Source organism: Ctenocephalides felis, unplaced genomic scaffold (genome assembly GCF_003426905.1).
Source record: "Ctenocephalides felis isolate EL2017-DRISC unplaced genomic scaffold, ASM342690v1 CF-g0.4_SCAFFOLD_01604, whole genome shotgun sequence".
NCBI classification, from domain to species: domain Eukaryota; kingdom Metazoa; phylum Arthropoda; class Insecta; order Siphonaptera; family Pulicidae; genus Ctenocephalides; species Ctenocephalides felis.
In genome coordinates this window covers 58,553,930-58,574,710 of record NW_020537758.1, presented here as the reverse complement: position 1 = coordinate 58,574,710, position 20,781 = coordinate 58,553,930, and the positions used below count along the sequence as shown (strand labels likewise).

At 29.9% G+C, this 20,781-nt stretch overlaps 1 protein-coding gene across 1 annotated transcript in view; it reads left to right on the top strand.

The window, feature by feature from the left end:
- Positions 1-1,724: 1,724 nt before the first annotated feature.
- LOC113373983 (homeobox protein B-H1-like) overlaps positions 1,725-20,781 on the top strand; it is a 60,524-nt gene continuing 41,467 nt past the window's right edge. The window contains exon 1 of the mRNA XM_026614244.1: positions 1,725-2,082. Coding sequence (XP_026470029.1) covers positions 1,725-2,082 — 358 coding nt within the window. The remainder of the gene's footprint in view (positions 2,083-20,781) is intronic.

The following is a 20,781-nucleotide window of genomic DNA, read 5'->3' as shown; positions in this document are numbered from 1 at the left end:
TTATGGATAAAAGAAGATTTATTACAAAATAAATATCCTACTCCGTTATCCATTTCGCAAGATTTTTGGGGCAAAAGTCAGATTAGCCAGCCAAAATCGCATACGAACTGCGCTTGTGCCGAAACGCCTAAGAAGTCACGGAAAAAAATAGAATTCGCATAATCCCCACTCCTCCAAGCCCAGACCTTAGGTATCACAGTCACAGCGTTCATTATAACAAAATACGATTTGGCAACGCCCCCTGACTGAGAATCTTTGGGACGCCCCGTTTGGCAAAGGCGGAGTTTCGAAAGAGACTCTGAGTTCGGTTCAACGCTAAACGATTTTAGTATACTATAATCATTCGAAGTAAGCGGAACGAAGGATTTTTGACAAACGGACTGTTACGTACGTGTTTTTTGTTCTTTAGTTTGATCGTTTTTAACTATAAAATAGAAAATATAATTAAGATAAAAAAAAATGAGTTTGTCCATAGTGTCAGTTAAACGTGTATTAATAAATGAACTGTGCAAATGCGAAACATACTAGTGCTATTCAAGATATGAATTAATCTTTGTTTTAAAATTTCCCAATCTCAAGTTACATTCGTTCTAATTAATATGAAAAGTGATAAAATATTTGTAAAAACTGAACTGTGAATATAACAACGATTACAACAAGAATTCAAGACTGCTTATATCTTTATTTTAATCGAAGTGTACGACTAACGAGCGTGAAAATATTAATTGCTGAATAATTATGGCACGCAAACGCCTGAGTGACCATTGCATAAATGTTTCTTAACAAATTCGTTACTTATCTGAATAACGTTAATAGAATAATAAATTGTGAAGTTAAATGTTAATTATACAACTCCAACGTTATACGAACAATCTTCAAGTGAATTTTATAATAATTTGTCAACTATATCAATTTAGTCCGAGCATGAACGTGAAAATATAATCTGTGAGTTTTTACTCATTAGCAGTGATATGTGTTGACTGTTGACTAAGAATATAATTAACAGGAACTGAAATAGGTCAACTATTATTATTATCATCATCATTGTTACGTACTTTCAAGAGTGTGTTATAAATATTAAATGAAAGTTAAAGCGCTGAACATGCAATAATGGATGAAATGCTCACGCTGCAAATCGGTTACATGCGGCTAAATACGTAATATAGTTTATACCAGGAAAGGTGCTTGAAATAACATTAACGTTATAACAGAACTCATTTAATAATGGATGTATAATCATAAAGTGTATTTAATGTAACGTAATTTTATATTGCAAAACAAACTTTCGTTTAAATCAATGACAAAATTATTGAATAATTTATTGAACATAAATTTGGTTCTAAATAGTGACTTTTATTCATACAAATGAGCAAAAACATTGTAGTTTATTGAGTTTCTTCTAGTATGTTATTTTAGACAATCTACTGTGACAAAAACGGTTGAACTGAATTGGATAGATTAGAATTTAGAAGACTTTTAAAAGTGCTAAAACCTTTATTTCGTCAATGTGACAAAACTTACCAATAACCAGCATCAAACTGTACGAATTACCGCTCGAGTCTGCAATAAAAACCGCCAGGAGTCTACCAAATGGTTTTCCTGCCGATCGGTTAGACGACGCGATTCTTCAGGACACCCCAAATCGGCTCTACCTTCACCAGCAGATCACATCGCACTTATTAAATCTCCGAGGTATCGCCGAATACGGTCACAAAATTCCTAAAATGACAGTCCAGCAAGCCGGCGGCGGAGGCATTTGTCCGCCGAACGGAGCAAGCGGAGTACTGCTCCAACCTCCACCACGATCCAGATTCATGATAACAGACATTTTATCTGGCGGCGGACAAACCACGAATGTAATGGCAAGTGACAGAGGGATCTTGGGATCAGATTTAGGAATCCGTGACCACGGGTCGGGTAGATCTCCTTCGCCACGGGACTTGACGCTGCATAGGACGATGCCGTCGGACAGATCACAATTAGAAAGCGCAAGGCGGCACAGCAGCGATCATGCTCTTATGGACGAAAGTGATGATGATGACAGTTCCGGTCCAATGGATTCCGGAAGCGTTTGCAGTAATGGTAAGTGCAGCACTTTGATGAATGCAAATTTTACAAATATTGATAGTAATTTAATTATTATGTATCACATAATATTCCAATGTTATTTGTTTTATAAAATGAACTATAACTAGTGGGCTGGGTGGCATCGTGCCTTAAGGCAAATTGCTGGAACTTCCTGTACCGTAACGAAATATTCGAGGAATACTGAATGTTTTCAAATAGATTATTATAAATATTGTAATATTGTCTAATATTTATAAGAATTATATAAACTGAATTGCAAAGTTGAAATTATTTGTTCAAAGTATATTAGAACTATAGTCAGAATTAAAAATAAAATCTGAATTATTTTCGATATACAAAAAATTAAGAAAAAAAAAAAATTTGAACAAAATTTTTTTTTCCAAAATCAATTATTTTGTTAAGACAAGCAGAAAGTTCTTTGAATCATTCAAATCGGACGCTTAGTTCTCTCAAAAACTGCCATTACCATATTTAGCTCCGTATCTTCGAAATTGCTGGGCCTGCTTTTGCCAAAAACTAATAAACACTTCTCCCAATCATTACTAATTGAATTTTTTTTAGATCATTCAAATCGGATACTCCGTTCTCTCAAAAGTTGATTTCTATTTTCTGCACTCTTTGCTCCGTATCCTCGAAACGACTGGACCTGCCTTTGCCAAAAACTAATCAGCTCTTTTTCCTATCCATAGGAATCGAATGTTTTTTGAACCATTCAAATCGGTTGATCCGTTCGCCCGGAAACGTGACTGGAAATTTGTATCCATACATACATACACACACACACACACACATCCATTTTTTCTGAGGTATGCCAAAATGTTCAGAAATCTTCAAAACGTCGAGAAATGTAGAAATTTTCAATTCCGATTATCGGCCCATTACAATAACTTACCCTACGGGAAGTTAGCAAGTTGTCTTATGTTTTAAATCAGTTTTTTATATAAATATAGAGAGTGGGGCGGGGCACAAAGGTTCAATTTGACTTTAATCATATATACTGTCTAAGCCAAATGAACTACATAAAAACACATAACGCGTATCAAATCCATAACTATCGAACATTTTTTTTATTTTATTCTCTCTTTTGTTTACAACTGTCCAGTTAAGGATCTTCAATAAAATTGTGGAATTTACAATTGTCGGCCGTAAAGGGACATTGTATACTATTGGGGCATGTTGGAAAAATAACTCAATTCCCATTACGATATAATATTCACAATATTTTATTGATAATTATATAATCTTAACTATTTACTTATAAAATAAATTCTTATAAATAATGACTAAGCTGTCTCAATTCTTTATCAGGAGAGTTGATGACTTAAATCCAGTGGCGCTTTTCTTTTCAACCTTCTTAGATAGTTCTCTGTTATCAAGAAGTTTGCTAATGAATTGATAACTATCGAACTCGCAGTAAATTTCTAATCATGAAAATGTGGTTTTCCTAAATTTTGTCATCTATCTCTTTTAATCCAATAAGCGGGGTAAAACGGGTCAGCCAAGGGGAAAATATATCCAATGTTTTATTTTCAATTTTAATGGAATTTCATAAAATAATGGCTAATATTCAATAAACAGAGATAACATTGTATACGTATAACCTTGATCTGGTATTTTGTCAGAAATATTTATCAGCTGAATTAAAATATCTATTTTTTTAAATTATATTATCTTATAATTATATATATTAATAATTGTTTATTTTTAACATAATTTACTTTTAATTTAATATTTTTATTGATTACACCTATGCCAGGTGGTTTGCCTAATCTTTACATTATCCTGGTGACAATTCAACATCAAATTTAGCTACTATTAACATATATACAGGGCAAAGCGTGGTTCAAAGGTCATCCACCATTATCTCAAGAATAAATGAAGTATGCCATTTTTGGCAATACTTTTTTAAAGTAGAAGAAAAATGATGTGTAGCCAGCCATCGCCTTGGGCGTCATCGCAATCATGAGATAAACGGCCACTATGTTAAATTTTTAACAAAAGTATTTTTTTCGTAATTAGTCTCTTGGTTTTTAAGCACCTTTGTTTAGTTCACGATATCTGAACATAAATTTTAAGCATATATTATATAATAGCTTTATATAGCTTTAAGTACTTTTGTTATTTTTATAGCAGATTCAATAGTTCTTTATATAACCCCTAGAATAGCTAAAATGCGGTTGAGATAAAAAGGACCGCCTAAACATTTACACTGGCGAAGTGTGTATAATGAAAAAAACTGTAAATAAAAGTCTAAAAAACTCTGCTGATGAATTCTATACGAAAGTTGTATGCATTGCGATTTTTATATAAAAATGTGCCCATAAAATGTGCATTTCATGATTTTTAATTTTTTTGTTTAGCCTAATAATCAAACTGCATCGTATTGATTGAATAATGTAGCTATTATTTTATAAAATATTTTTTAATTAAAAGTAAAACGGTGGATTTTTTTGCCCCCTGGCTGTTTCTTTTTCTAGAAATTGATTAATTGTGAAATACTGTGGACTTATTTGCATTTGATTTGGCAGAGGAATAATTACAGCAACTATTTATTTACATTTCATAAATATAATCAGTGACTCTCAAAATATATTTATTAAAGAACAAACTAAATTAGTATGATTGTAATTTTTCATACATTGGCCAAATAAAAGACTAGATAATTCCATTTATTCCTACACACAATTCACAAATTTAGTATAGCGTCAAGCCGTCAAGCTATATCATAGAAAGTTGGTAGTTCATACATAATTAAACATAATTTAGAATGAATATTCCATAATGTGTTAAAATATATACATTTGCTGTAAGAATTTACACTAATGATAAAACATATCACGGTCATAATTTAAACCAATGAAACAAAATTTATGCGAAAAACAAAGTGTGGTGTGTTCATATTTATACACACAGATATATATATATATATATATATATATATATATATAATAAATAATAAATAATAAGAAATAGCATGAAAGTTTTTAGTAATTCATTTAAAATTCATACGATTTGGATAGCATCTTACCCTTCATTCAATGGCAAACAATAAAAAAAATTGTCTACTTATATAACATATGAAAACATTATTACTCTATGGTTTAAGTATGTGCACAGTGGTACAATTTATATTTTTACACAAATAAACTAGAATAACTCTTAATAAGTTATCGAGACTATGTATTGGCTATTCGAAGCTTAAGATATAAATGTTGCACATTTGTACAAAAAACAATTGCAAATTAAAAAAAAATTGAAGTAAAAAAAAATTGTCTGCTTTAAAAACGAATCTCCACAAGCAAAACATTTTCCGAATTATTCAAAAACTTCCATTTTTTGCAATTTTACCTCCGTATCTCTGAAACGGCTGTCTTTGCCAAAAACTATTCACCACTTTTTTCCATCATTACAAGTGGAATGTTCTTTTTTTGAACTATTTACTATTTATTTCTTAAACTGCTTGAACGACTTTGCAAGAAACTAAACAACTCGTCTCTTTATCTATAGAAATTGAAAACTTTCAAATTATTCAAATCAGTTAATCTGTGCTCCCGAAAACGTAGACAAAAAATTGTATCCACACAAAACATACACACGCACATACACATACATCTGTTCTTTGTAAGTGTTCAGAAACCGCTGAAACGTAAAGATATGCAAAAATTTTCATTTACGATGGACGATTACTATAACTTACTCTATGCCATAGAGTAAGTGAGAGTCTATGGGAAGTTAATAAATTCGTAAAATCAGTTTCATATTATAGATTTAAAGTTGTCTAATAAATTCGTTTTTAAATCTTATTTAACTTTTAATTGCTACGATTACAATTACCTGTAAATAGTTTCTTATTTAATTTGAATATTATAAGTGTATTGGATATAAATCATGCATATATATAGTTATATTAAAACTCCATTACTCATTCTGTCTATTCTACTCAAAGTTTGGGGTAATAGTAGAATTCATTTAAGTGGATCATAAAAATACTGATATTTACTGTTCTGGGCATAACTCAATAACGTTATACCTATGATTCAATCACGTTGTAATAACATCGATAAATATTAATTTGTAATTATAACTCTACTCGGCAATACGCACACACACACACTTATATCTATATTATACATATATATATACACACATACACACAAAATTGTTCCACGCAACGCTGGCCATACATGTAGGTGCCTGTCGGTCAATAAGTCAATAAGTAATCGTAACACGAAGCTACTTATGAAAGAATATTCGAGCAAGGGCTTTCCTTTCTATTCACGTTCATTTTCCGGGAAACATGACATAAGTCGGACAGGTTTAGCGGTTTGATTTCTGATGGGGGGAGCAAGTATAGAAAAGAGTGAAAAATTTATGTTTTCTTTCATTTTTAGCTTCCCCCAGGAAAAGTTTGTATTTTTGCCAAACGATCCGACATGCTAATTTTATGTTGTCTTGACGTTTTAAGTCAGTCTCAGATTACTCTGAAGGATATGCGTGCACGTAAGCTAATTTTTTACTTTTTGGCAACATTTTCTCAAAAATAACAAGACCGTTTTCAATTATTTACCATTCGATGTAACTCGATAAGGATTAGCGCTTGTCAGTTTTGTACAATGGTCGATCTAGATTTTTTTTCTAATTTTCAGAATTATAAAAGAGGATTATAAAATAATACAATATAAATACTTCAATGAAGTTTGAAAAAATAACCTGTGTTTTTTTACTTTTAGTATAATTACACTTTCCATCGATCCATTTCAATCTAATTTCAATGATTTAAAAATTATTTTATTTATATTGAAAAAATGAAGAACTGATTAAGTTTTTGGGAAGACAGATGAAGCGGTTTCGTAGATCCAATAACAAAATTAAAAAAAAATGCCATTTGGGAGTCAAAAATGATTATTCTACATATGCAGATCAAATTATCATATATTTTATAGAGATTTTATTAATAAGTACAAAATCTGTTTACATTTCTATAGGTTCTGTATCAATGTTTGTCCAATGTTTTTCTCAAAAATCTATTTTTTCCAAAATTTTGAAAACAATTCAAAGCTTTTTTAAAAAAAATATTTTCGCTACTGGAGGTTTCAGTAATTTGCTTTAAAGCACGATCATTAGTTTAATTCAAAATAATAAAAATAACTAAATGTTTGATTGTGAACACTTAGCGACAATTTTGTAAGGCTTAATCATTGTTAAATCTTACATCTTCCGACCAATTTTGTTCAAAGTACAATCTTTTTTGTGGCAGACAGTAACAACGCTTATTCTATTCGATATTTGTTTTACAATTCCTAAACCATTTATTAAACTTTTATTATTAGTATCCAATAAAACTATAACAGACTCAATAAACGCAAAAAATGTTGCCAAGCATAAGCCTTTCAACAAATAGCATATTAATAAACAAGTTCAAACATATTGCAACCACAAATCGAACTTATACATTTTTGTTAAAGTATGCATTTTTTTAATTTTAAAGTGCATTTATAACTATTATTAATGATTTATATATATATATATATATATATATATATATACAACAATATAAGTAAATAAATATTAACATGTTGTTTTCATGTCAATTACCGTGGACTCCCATTTTCATTGTCGGGACCAACAAGTTTGATTTTGCTGACGCTCTCACAAAAGTTGTCATGGGCCTCATAAAAATGTGTCCAAAATATTAGGTTCATCCATACAGATTAAATTATTAAAATTCATTAATGTTTGGAGAAATGAGCCGCGCCTTAAGGACCTGCAATTAATACAATCACAGATTACATAAGTTTGTTGGAAAAATATCAATTGAAAATTGCTTTGATTGTCAGTCAAAGCAGAAATTGTGTATTTTACACTGTAGAAAATGTTATCTAAATAGCTAAAACTTAATTCTTGATAATAAGTGGTTATTTACATGTATATTACAGATCATTTTAACTTTTCTTATGACAAAATGCTACATATAACTGGTTAAATTTTAGGCCATTGAAATATGGTAAATTTTGCCAATTTTCAGAGTTTGGGTATTTATTGGAAATTTAGTAAACAGTTTTCAATATTTTCCAATTTTTTACTAGTAATTGACTTGATAATTTTTACTAAATTTTATCACTTTTTGACTCGTAAATACGCCATTCTTGTTTATATTATATTTTGTAACTTTCAAAACCGTTGATTCAATATGAAAAGGGTATTTTGGATAAATAAAGGTTCGGATTTATGGCGTTCCGGAATTTTTCGACCTTTTTCCCGCATTTCTAAACTCTGAATCATTCAAACCGGATGCCCCGTGCTTATTTTCATAAACGGTCATTTTTACCACGAATCTTTACAAATGCTAGACCTGCCTTTGAGAAAAACAAATCAGCACTTCTGCCGTCAACACGAATCGAATGCCTTTTAAATTAATTGTGTTTTTAACTTCCCGAAGGAAAAAGTTTATGTTTTCATCAAAAAATCCGATTCGCTAATTTTATGTTTTCTCGACGTTTCAAGCCATTCTGAATCGAATGAGACCAAATTTGGATTTAAAAAGTATATGTGTGTGCGTGTATACGAATTGATTTTTTGCCGTAAATCGCCTTTTATCAAAAACGGGTGGACCGATTTAAAAAATTTAAAAGCCATTTGATGTATCTCGATGAGGACTATCGTTTATCAGTTTTGCGCTACGTTTGGCCATGCCATATCTTTGTAAATGGCAGAAAAGTGAAAAAAATTTCGTCCACGTTTTAGCCCGCAATTCTGAATCGATTATAAAAATTCAAAAACCGTTCGAAAGTTATTGCTTTCGGTACCGTGCTGATTAGTTTTTGGTAGAGATCTGCCAAGCCGTTTCTTTATAATTTGGAATAAATTGTTAAACTTATCGACCACATCTGAGCTCATACTACCGAATCAATTTTGAAAAATCAAAAACTATTTGACAGATATTAGTTGGGAATAATATCTACTGATTAGTTTTAGGTGAAAATCTACCAAACCGTTTTCTTGTAATTCTGTTGAAAAAAAAATTTAAATCGATCTTTATGGAACTTTTTTTGTCGATATATATCATAGTCTTATAGAACTTACTGAAATATTACAGCCTTACAACAAGTAGTTTAATTTGAAAAATTCATCAGAGTTTGAGAAAATTAGTAGCTTTTTGACGTTTTTTAAAATTAAAATTATATGATTCACTTGGTATAACGATAGAGTACTTGGTTTTAATGAACATACTAAACCATCAAAGTCCTATGAAAACTGGTTCAATTATAAAAAATATTGATTTTTCAAAAATTGCTTTTAGAAAATACTCCGAGTTAATGTGTTTCTTCGTTTTCAATTATGTGTAATAAGTCCACCCGGAATACTTTTAATCACTCATAAACTAATTTATTTTTTATTGAATAAGTCGATTATTTACACATATCGGAAAATTCATGAAACTTGCCTTAAGGCAAAATACCAAACCAACTAGTTTGCTATTTCTTATTGTAAAGAAAATGTATTTGTTAAGGATTTTCAAACAAGAATCAAGGTAATAGCTGGTTATAAATCTTGTTCCCTCTACTTTCAAATATTGTTGTTAAAAAATATATTTGATTTTCGGTGATGATATCGGTGATGGACCTTTTTACGCGTAAACCTTTGCCCGGTCTACCCTATACACCCGCCCTACTCTATACACCTCGAAAAATGGTAATTACAATATTAAAAACAGAATATATATTTAAATTATCGAGATTATCGACTTCTACATAATCTAAATAACTCCGCTAAATGCTTACAAATGGCTGTTAAGGAAATATTAGCATGGGAAAATTGAAAGAAATATGTTATGTAGTAATTTTCACATCACCTTTATCCAAAATAAAACACTATTTGTAATATACTCGTACGTTCACATACAATTGTTAGTGTACAAACTCATGCATTATATCATATTATGAGGCAATCACTGCGCGACGCTCGATTGTTTCAAAGTTATTCTCGTCGTATGACGATAATTGCCTTTGCAGTTCTTTATTTTTAATTAGAATATATGTATTGCTATTGTTATTGTAGGCAATAATTGGATTGAAAAGCATTATCGAGTGCTGGCTTCCGTATTCGTGCGCTCTTTTAGTTAGTTTCGTAATTAATACTGCCATTATTATATTTTATAAGACTTTTGCGTTCGTCGCTCACAGTTGCGTAATTTATAAGAGTCCGCAGAACAATCGATGTTATATAATTTATTATTGATAATTGATTGCGTGCTTAGCGCGGTTGAATTTATATTACTATGTGCCAAGCATATAAAGTTGTGTTTTGAGCGGACGATATTTGTTCCAACCGAAGAGTTAGTTAATTAATTTCTATCGCATTTTGCGTTTATTTTTATATCATAATTAGACAACGTGTTCAGCAATAATAATACATTCCAGTATGTTTTTGTTAGAAATTATTCCGTACGGCTGCTTACGTATTGTAGGGGAGACTGTGTACAGTTGAGCAATTTTTTTATCAGCAATAATTTTGTTAATGTACCAGTTAGCTGGGAGAAATGTAAATTAAATGGTAATTTGAACATTTGCCTACAAGGAAATACTGACACACTGTCTTTAAATACGATGGATTAGTAATAAAAGCAGGCATAGGTTAAAAAATCGCTGTAAATACCAAAATGGTATATACTGACTTTTATTGTCAGAAATATTTAACACATCCTAACATAATCATTTAAACAAAGCTTAGGAATATAATATCACACTATATAACAGAACATAATTTTTCAAACAAGAAATCTTTCATTTATCTGTTATTATTAAATAAAATTATTACAAGCACATTAAAAATGATTTAATCTTGAAGACTGTTGAAATATATTTCAAATTAATTTACAATGATAGATAACCAAACACTTCTGCATCACTGAAGCATATAATACAGTATTTAGAATTATGAGTTTATTGATATAGTGTTTATATAATAATCAGCAAAAGAGCACATTTAAACGGAGATGTAAAAGTAATGTCAATTTCATTGATGTAAATTTGCCATTACTTGCATAATCAGAAATTAAATATTATTTACTGGCTTTTTGGTGTTAATAATTGTTCCATGTTTATACTGAAAGATTTCTGAAATTCGTTTCATAATCTTGAGTGTCTATTCTACAACATTTGAAACCTAAAATATGTAGTTATTATCAAAATTAGGTATTAATATGTTACAAACAAATTCGCACTCAGTCTAATAAACCTGCAAGAACATTGACACTTTATCTGTTTTGAAGTCAAAAGAAGTTTATTGATAGTGTTAAGTCACACACACACCTAGCTACATTTGCTGATGACACGTGCATATTAGCACATAATGAGGACTCAAATACGGATTCCAGGCCGGATAAATCATGATCCGGAATCAATGAGGACTCAAATCCGGATGAAAATACGGATTTCCAATTGCCAAAAATCTAGCCATATCACATACTCCCTTAGAAAAGGTAGCATTCCTGCCATATCAATCTTTGGAGAGCAAATTCCTCAACAGGACTCAGCCAAGTACTTGGGACTACATATAGACAAAAAGCTGAACTGTAAAACCCACATAAAGAAAAAGGAAAATCAACTTGAAAATAATTTCCGAAAATTATATCGCCTTCTAGGACCAAGATCAAACCTATCAGCGTACAATAAACTTTTAATATACAAAACCATTTTAAAACCGACATGGACATATGGCATCCAGTTCTGGGGCTGCGCTAGTAAAACCAACATCAAAATAATTAAAAAATTTCAAAATAAAGTCTTGAAAATATTTTTATCAGCGCCTAAATATGTTCCGAACTGGTTAATACACCAAGGTACTAATATGTTCACAGTCCAGAAAGAAATAGCACGGTTCACAAGTAAACACAAAGAAAGATTGACGTCCCATCCAAACCAATTGGCAAAAAACCTGCTGACAGTAAACATTCCATGGAGACTAAAACGAACTCATCCATTAGAACTCTGTAATAGAGATGCAATTTAAATTCAAACCTATTCATATGAATATATATATATTTATTTACTCTTTTTTCCCCTTTGTAACCCAAGCAAAGGTATGTATTTGAAGTAGAATTAACACTGGCTACTTCTGCTATTGTCAAAATATTTGTCATATGTAATCTAATTATATTATCTCTAAATTTACTAGATGTCGACTAAAGACAGTTGTAAATTATATAGTGAATTAAAAAAAAACATACAATTAAGTCAAATGAGTCATTTGAAGTCGATTGATTTGGTTAAATCATATAGTCGCTGAAATCGATTGGTTTGGTTAAGTCATATGAGTCACTTGAAGTCGATTGACTCGGTTAAGTCATAGGATTCTTGCGGTAAGGCGTATGAGTCGATTGAAGGCAGGTGATACGGTTAGGTCGATTGAAGTTGATAAGTCGAATGATAAGTTAGATGGTACAGTTTGACGTATTGGTCGATTATAGCATGATTTAATTCATTTTTTATATTTTTAATATTATAATATTCATATCATATTATTTATTTATTTCATATTTATTATTTATTTTAGATATATATATATATATATATATATATATATATATATATATATATATATATATATTCACACATTTGGATCACAGTATATATTTCGTGGCTTGATACGAGTCGATTCGAATCACATACACACAGTCAAAGGCTTCATTCGAATGATTCTAATCACTTGATTTGACCTAGCACGTTAATAAAATCAATGTAAAAACTAACCATTTAATGAACCAGTGCTGAGTTCTCATATCCATACGATTTTTGTTGCGTGAGTCAAAATCAACTGGCAATACACATCATAATATGACACAAACTCAACTGCATAGCAAAATATTATTCGGGTCGAAAAAAATGAACTTATTATTCGTTATTCTTTATATTCGTTATTAATACGGGTCCTTTACGGTCTTGTTTTATCTTGATTTTAGGAATCATCATACAGGAATTTATACCAATATGGAAAACTACTATTCAATGGTACAACGCTTTCTATGGTATGCGCCAGAGATTAACACTATGTTCTATTGTTTTACCTTGCGCAGAAATACTTAAAGCTTGCTATATGATGAAAAAGTAAAATCAAGGTGGTTACATTACTATCATACAGAACACTATGATCGACTGTTCGCATGCATAATATTTATTTACCTATATATCGGCATACACATCGGATTCGATCAGTATAGTTAAACCGCATATTTGATTTTAAAAGCAAATAAATTGAATGTTTAACCGTTCGTGTTGGTCCGTAATGATTTAGTTGCGCAACGTTTACAACCGGATGCCGGTGCATGTGCACCTTCTAATTGGCGCGCGAACTGGCATGCCCGCCGGGAAAATTAAAAATATATCGTAAAGTGCATTGCTCAAACACAATACCAAGATAGGGGCCAAAATTTATCCTGTAAATTTGTATGAGACGCAGTCAATTTAATTAGTTGCTTTTATAATACATTACCTTTCTCTGATTAATATAATAAACATAATTAATTCAAGAAGATATAATTTGATTGAATTCAATAGAAGGTTCAAATTGTTTCCATGTCTTAATTTTTAGTTTTAAGAACTATTGAATTAAGAAAGTAAATTTTCACTGCAATTTTTGTGATGGGTAAATATTCACAGATATCATACAAGTCTCAACATATTTTCAATGCAAGTCAAATCTAAAAAACTACTCTAATCTAAAAGCCCCAATTTTTTGACTTAAGTTCAGCGACACCAAGCTTTGTGTCATCATAAGAAACCATTGTTTTGCCTATTCCAATATTGGGTAGACTGGGCACAAAGATCCTATTTGGCATCAAGCAATTATGTTGTGAAAACCAAACCAATTATATCACAACAAATTACACGTATCTAACAATTATTATTATATGCATAAAAGTTTCATTAGTCTAAGAATAATGCGCAAATTGTTCATTTCATTTTAATCTAGTTTACAATACAATACGCACAATAAAACATTTTTTGGTTGTTGATTAATAACATATATCATGTAAAAAAATATATAGTACCGCGAAAACACATTTTGTGCCTTTTAAAATCATTATTTTTTTATTGCAATATAAACTATTGTTTGTGTATTGCGATGACAGTTACTTTAGTCTAAATAGTATAGTACTCACATATCTTCCTTTTTGTTACGAAAATTGGCAAGTCATGTTTTACCTTTTGACCAGGAAGGTCATAGTATCATTATACAGTAGAAGAGAACAAAAAGTCAAGACCCCTGTAGTTCTGATTTCAGCTTTTCTTTGTCGAAAATGTACGTTATATAAGATGCTATGTATCATTCGATGTGGAGCACATCTCACTTATTTACTTCATAAATCACGGGCACTGTGAAAACCCCCTAGGGAAAAGAAAAAATGTACTTTTAAAGCTTGTAACAGTAGATGTCGAATTTTTGCAATTTCAAAGTTTATATACAGTGTATGAAATATGCGGCATACACATAGGGTAGAACGGGGATAAAAGTCCGCGGGTAAAAAGGTCCTCCACCGATATCTCAAAAACAATTGAAGTTAATAAGCTTATATATAAAAATGGTACTCGGTATTATGTTAAGTATGATAAAACGTTAAAATGGCTGCACAGATTTGGCCAGCCTCAGCCTTGAAAAATTCATGCTAATCCATAGGCTGTGGGAAAAGTGAATTATTATTTCAAAAACATGTAGATACTTTACATTTTTTATTTGAAAATTTTTGTAGTAGCGTAATTTAAAATGAAACAATAGACGGCGGCTCATGCGTCAAATGTCAAATGGTTTTGGCATATGTTCAATTAGATTTTTAGTATGTTTTAGGTGAATATTATTTAATTATAGTAAGTAGTTTTGTTTGTCGGGGCCGCATCAAACGGGCCGCAAGTGTTATTAGAAACTCAAAATATCAACCTTTTTGATATGTTTATATAAAAATACACTTTTTGGAGTTATAGCACTCTTTTTTTTGTAATTATATTATAATTACAAAATATATATTATAATATGTATTATAATATTTTATAATATATAATATATTATAATATATATTATATATGTATATTATATTTTTCTCAAACTCTGTGCTCTGAAAGAACTCATTTGTATAAATATTCCCAGTTATAACAGAACACAATTTAAATAAGAAGACTTGGTTGATAATATATAACTTTGGAACACACACCTGTAAAACGTCAATGCGCAAAATTACAAGTTCTCTGGAATGGAATATTTTAAAAATTGAATATAAAGCTCGCATTCTATTTAACGTATCAACAGTTCCAGTATTAGAACGAGTTTAGCAAAAAATTGATTCACTATGTTTATATATTTAAGGCTTGAAAAACGTTCTAAAACTTCGAAGGAATTCCTTCCAAACGTTATGTCAAAATCAATGCATTATAAACACAGGCATCATTCATATTTCATTAAATTACTCCACAAATTGAAAATTATAAAAACCTTTAGTTGTGGAAGTTTGTATTACATTAAACCATTTGACAATACAATGTAAAATATAGGTAATTCACTAATGGTTATTTTTCACTGATTTTAAAGAATAAAATGCAAAATTTGCTATAAATTTATCGAAGAATGGGTTGTAATACATGAAGGTCCGGGGTTAAAAAGGTCCACCAACGATATCTCAAAAACCAGTAAAGGTAAGCATCGTTCAACAACAATATTTGAAAGTAGTGGGAAAATGATGTATAACCAGCCGTCACCTTGGTTCATACGACTTTGCTATCAGGAGATAAACGGTAATCTTTGAAAATTCATATCAAAAGTATTTTTTTTTGCTGTTAGTTTTTTTAGGTTGTGAGCACTGATTAGTTTTTTGCAAAAACTAACCAGCACGTCTCTTTATCAATAGGAATCGATTGAATATTTCAAATTTGCTGATCCATGCTTCCAAGAATATGGACAAAAAATTTGTATCTATGCATACGCACACACACATACATCAGTTTTTTTTTAAGAAATTCCAAAATGTTCAGAAACCTCTGAAACGTGAAGATATGCAGAAATTGATTTTGGTTTTTTGGACGATTACAATAACTTACCCTACAGAAAGTTAAAGATATGAAAATTAAGGCATATAAGGCAAGAAAAAAAATATACAAAATCAAAAAATCTGAACTCATATCAATTCATATTATTGGACACTTGCCAGGTACTGCAGTTTCAGAAAGTAAATAAGAAAAGTCGTTCATATTGCGTTTCACTGAATTGTTTTAGTTTAGATCAGCTCACAAAGCTATCTTCTTGCGAAGCACACATTATTGTAATTATTATATATCATGCAATATAATCAGAAAAGGGTCTACCTATATCCATACCATCATTAGTAATATCAGAACCGGAAGCAGTAGAGAATGAATTAACTCTATTATAAAAAATTAAGGTTAAATTTTTAAAGTTTCATGTTTCAAAATTCATGTAATAATTAATAAGTATATGTTCAAAAAGAAATAAAGCCGATATAAATCTTTATTTCAAATTTGTATTTGTATCACCGGCAATTTTTGAGAAATATTGCTCGATTTTTGGCTTTTTATCTATTAGTTTCGCATTGTGTTTATTATAACTATAAGAAAGAGGGTATATATAATATCTATAGGTTAGAGCGTGGCTTGAAGCTTCTCGGGTAAAAAGGTGCACCACCAATATCTCAAAAACAAGTAAAGCTAATAATTTCTTAATAACAATATTTGAAAGTAGAAAGAAAAAGATGTATAACCAGTAAACACTTTGATACTTATAACGTTGCTATCGGGAGATAAAGGGCAATGTGTTACAAAGATGTAATTATATAACTGGGGGCAATATTATCAAATCCATAAAAATTTTTGTTGTTGTTGTTGTTATTTCTTTTAGTTGCAAGCACTGTTGTTAAGTTAGATTCAACAGTTTTTTTATATAACCTCTCTAAAAGCTTACACGTGAATGGGTGAAAAAGAAAGATTTAAGCGATTACCGCAAGCAATGAAAATTATAAACAATAATAATAAATAAATTGAGTAAATAGTTATTCCAACTCTGCTGATAAATATTTCTGAAAAAAAAACAGATCAAGGTTTTATACAATGTCATCTCTGTAAAAATATAATTATGGATATATTTTGCATTGGTTAAATAATGTAGTTATTATTTTACAAAATACCTTTTGAATTTAAAGTCAGTCATTGAACCTGTTTGCCACCTGTCCGCCTCAATTTACCCCGCCCATTTTTTATTTAAAAACAGCGAAAGGCTACATTTCTACCATGATGAGGTAACTGGGAGTTTACTGAATCTAGTCAGATAGTTGTTTACTTGATATGTGTTATTTGTTGTGATATTTTTGGTTTGGTTTTCACAATACAATAGCTCAAAGTCAAATTGGACCTGTGTGCCCCACCCTACCCTATGATAATATATAGGTACAACTTCAAATTATTTATCAATTTTGCCCAGAAAGATTATATTCACTTGGAAATATACTTTTTATTTATATCTTTCGTATACCCTGATTGTTCCTACATTGAACGGGATATTTAACTCAATAACTTTTTTCACACAAAAACATCCGCAATAAAAGTACGACAGGAGGCGGACATTACCAGGATACCAGACAACAAACGTTATTTATATTTATACGGAATATCCACTTTTGATGACTTCTTTCACACAGTTTCAACCGGTGCTAGCGACTAGTATACCATAAAACCAGTTTGACTATATAACTTGAAAATTAATGCTGTCGTCTATCATCTAGTATATATTTTTGTAACTTTATCAATGTGATATACAAAATTTAATTGAGCTCTAATCAAGATCAAGAAACTAGTGCTGCATGGCATCGTGCCTTGAGGCAAATTGCTAGAACTACTCGTACTGTAATTAAACATTCGAGGAATGAAAATAGTCAATAATCATTTTAAATAATCTCGAACAGATTATTTATTATAAATTACATAAATTCATAGTGTAAATTTATAATTGCTTACTAAATTGGGCGACAAGCGTATTCCACAAACAACTTTTGTGCAGGTTTACAAAAAAATTATTCAACTTTTTTAAAATTTGATTTTGTTTATAATTTTGAAGCTTTTTGATAATTTAGAATTCGACATTTTTTAAAAAATTTGATATTATTTTACACGTTCGAATTTCTTGGAATTTTTATAAAAAATCGATTTTTTAATTTTTTTGAGAATTTGGAAATTTTTGAAAACATTCGATTTTTTGTGAAAATTTCGAAGTTATCTCATTTTTTTTTAAGAAATACGATTTTTTTAAAAGCACTTTTTGCACACAGACGACACAAGCAAAAGGTTTTTTGAATTAATCTAATCGGATGATCAGTTCTCTCAAAAACTTAATTACGATTGGTTCTTGTGTCTGCGAAACGGCTCGACCTGCCTTTTTCAAAATCTAATCTGCACGTCTCCTTATCAATACGAATCGAATGTTTTTTTTAATTATTTAAATCGGTTGATTCTTGTTTCCGAAATCGTCGACGAAAATTTAAAGTATGGCAAAATGTTCAGAAGCCTTTGAAACGTGAAGATATATAAAATTTTTTATTTTCATTGTTTTTTTGCGATTACTATAACTAGGGAAGGTAATACTAAATTAAATTAATAGTTATTCCAAATCTGCATTACGAATTACTAGATCATTATTATACACGTGTTACCTTTAACAAATATATCCTTATATATAACTTATATTTTGCATTGATTGAATATTGTAGCTATTATTTCGTAAAACACCTTTGAATTTGAAAATAAGTCATTGGACCTGGCTATCCCCCTTTACCCATTGAAAAGACCAAGTGATAAATTTCTGAAAAACACAAAAAAAAAAACAAAATTTGATAATAATACATTGGTTGGGAGTTTACTAATACTGTGATACCCCGCATAACGTATGCCTCGCACAATGGAAGTTGCGCATAACGAACTTTGCTTCACAAAACATACTAAATAAAATCAAATCATACAAAGTCAATAAAACAATGAATAAATACTAATATTATTGTACTACTAACATTTTTCCATTATAAAGCTTAATTAAACTTTGGATTATTCGACCGTGCTTTTAGAAAATACTCCGTGTATGTATTTAGCAGGTGTAAGTTTTTCATATCATTTCATTTGTGTAATTAAGAATTTTTCTTAAATTGTAAATCCATTAAATTTACTGAATGTCCTATACTGGACAGTTGTAAATAAAAGAGTTAATAAAAAAAAAAAAAAAAAATCTTTCTTAAAGTTGAATAATCTGCAATGGTTAGGTACTCACATTATGTTGTTCAAAATTAATGTATGTTGATTGATAATGCATTTGATTTCTTATTGATTATGTCTATTATTTACACATGTCGCAAAGTTCATGCAACTTTCTTTATTAAGGCAAAATGTCACTTACAACAAGTTGAATTGGAAATTGGAAACCAGATTTATTTGACTGAAATTGCCTATTTTATTACACAAATAATGAACCTACTTTAATACGATTTTTTTACGTACACAAGCGAAATGAAAAGTTGTAAGCTCTTGATATTCAATCATCATCTAATCTTTTTTGATGCGCATGTGACATATTCCATAGCTGATAGAATCTTTTTGTGTAGGCCATGGTATTAAAAACGCGTGAATTGTTTGCTTCAAAAGTTACAACTAAGCCTGGACGGATAATATAATACATTTCAACGACATATCCGATAATATATATATATATATATATATATATATATATATATATATATATATATATATATATATATATATATATATATATATAGGTGTGTGTGTGTTTATTCACATGTATATATTAACACCTAGCACCTTAATGAAATGTCGACAGTAATCTAATCTCTTGAACGATTTTTTGAATAATATACACAGCGGAATGTGGATTTGACTTCTCAAAATGTGGATCCATTTTTCATCCATAATCAAAAATTTTGAAAATATTTTCATATTTTAAAGTAGAAAAAAAGTTAAACTAAATTTTTAACTAAATTGCTATTATTGTTGAAATAAAAACTAATATTTAGTTTTGATTTATATTTAGGGTAGGGCGGCGACCAAAGGTCCATTTGAATTGTGTGCAATTATATTGTGAAAACCAAGCCAATTATATTAGAGCATACCAAATAAGCAACTCTTTGACTATGTTCAGTAAAGCTCCAGTCACTTCATTATTTGAGAAATGTGTTTTTTAACTTCATGTAGGGTAATTTATAGTAATCGCAAAAATTCGAAAATATTTTTTTTATATATCTTTACGTTCTAAAAAAAAGAAATTTTTTGTTTTTTAAAGCTTTTTGATAAGGAGACGTGCTGATTTGATTTTTGAAAAAAAAAATTTTGCAAAAATATTTCGAGAAAGAGATTTTTCGAAATTATAGCTACATTAGTCAACCAATGCAAAATGCAAATGTTATGAATACAATTTTTACAGAGATATAACACTGTGTACAACCTCGATGTGGTATTTCGTCAGAAATTTTTATCAGCAGAGTTGGAATTACTATTCATTTAATTTATCTCTTGTAAAATTAATTTTGAGCTCCGTTGTTTAGTTTACGAAATTTTATATATTTATTATATATTTTTTAAGTACACATTTAATTGTTTTATAAGATATATTGTTAATTTTAAGTAATATTCAACAGTTTCT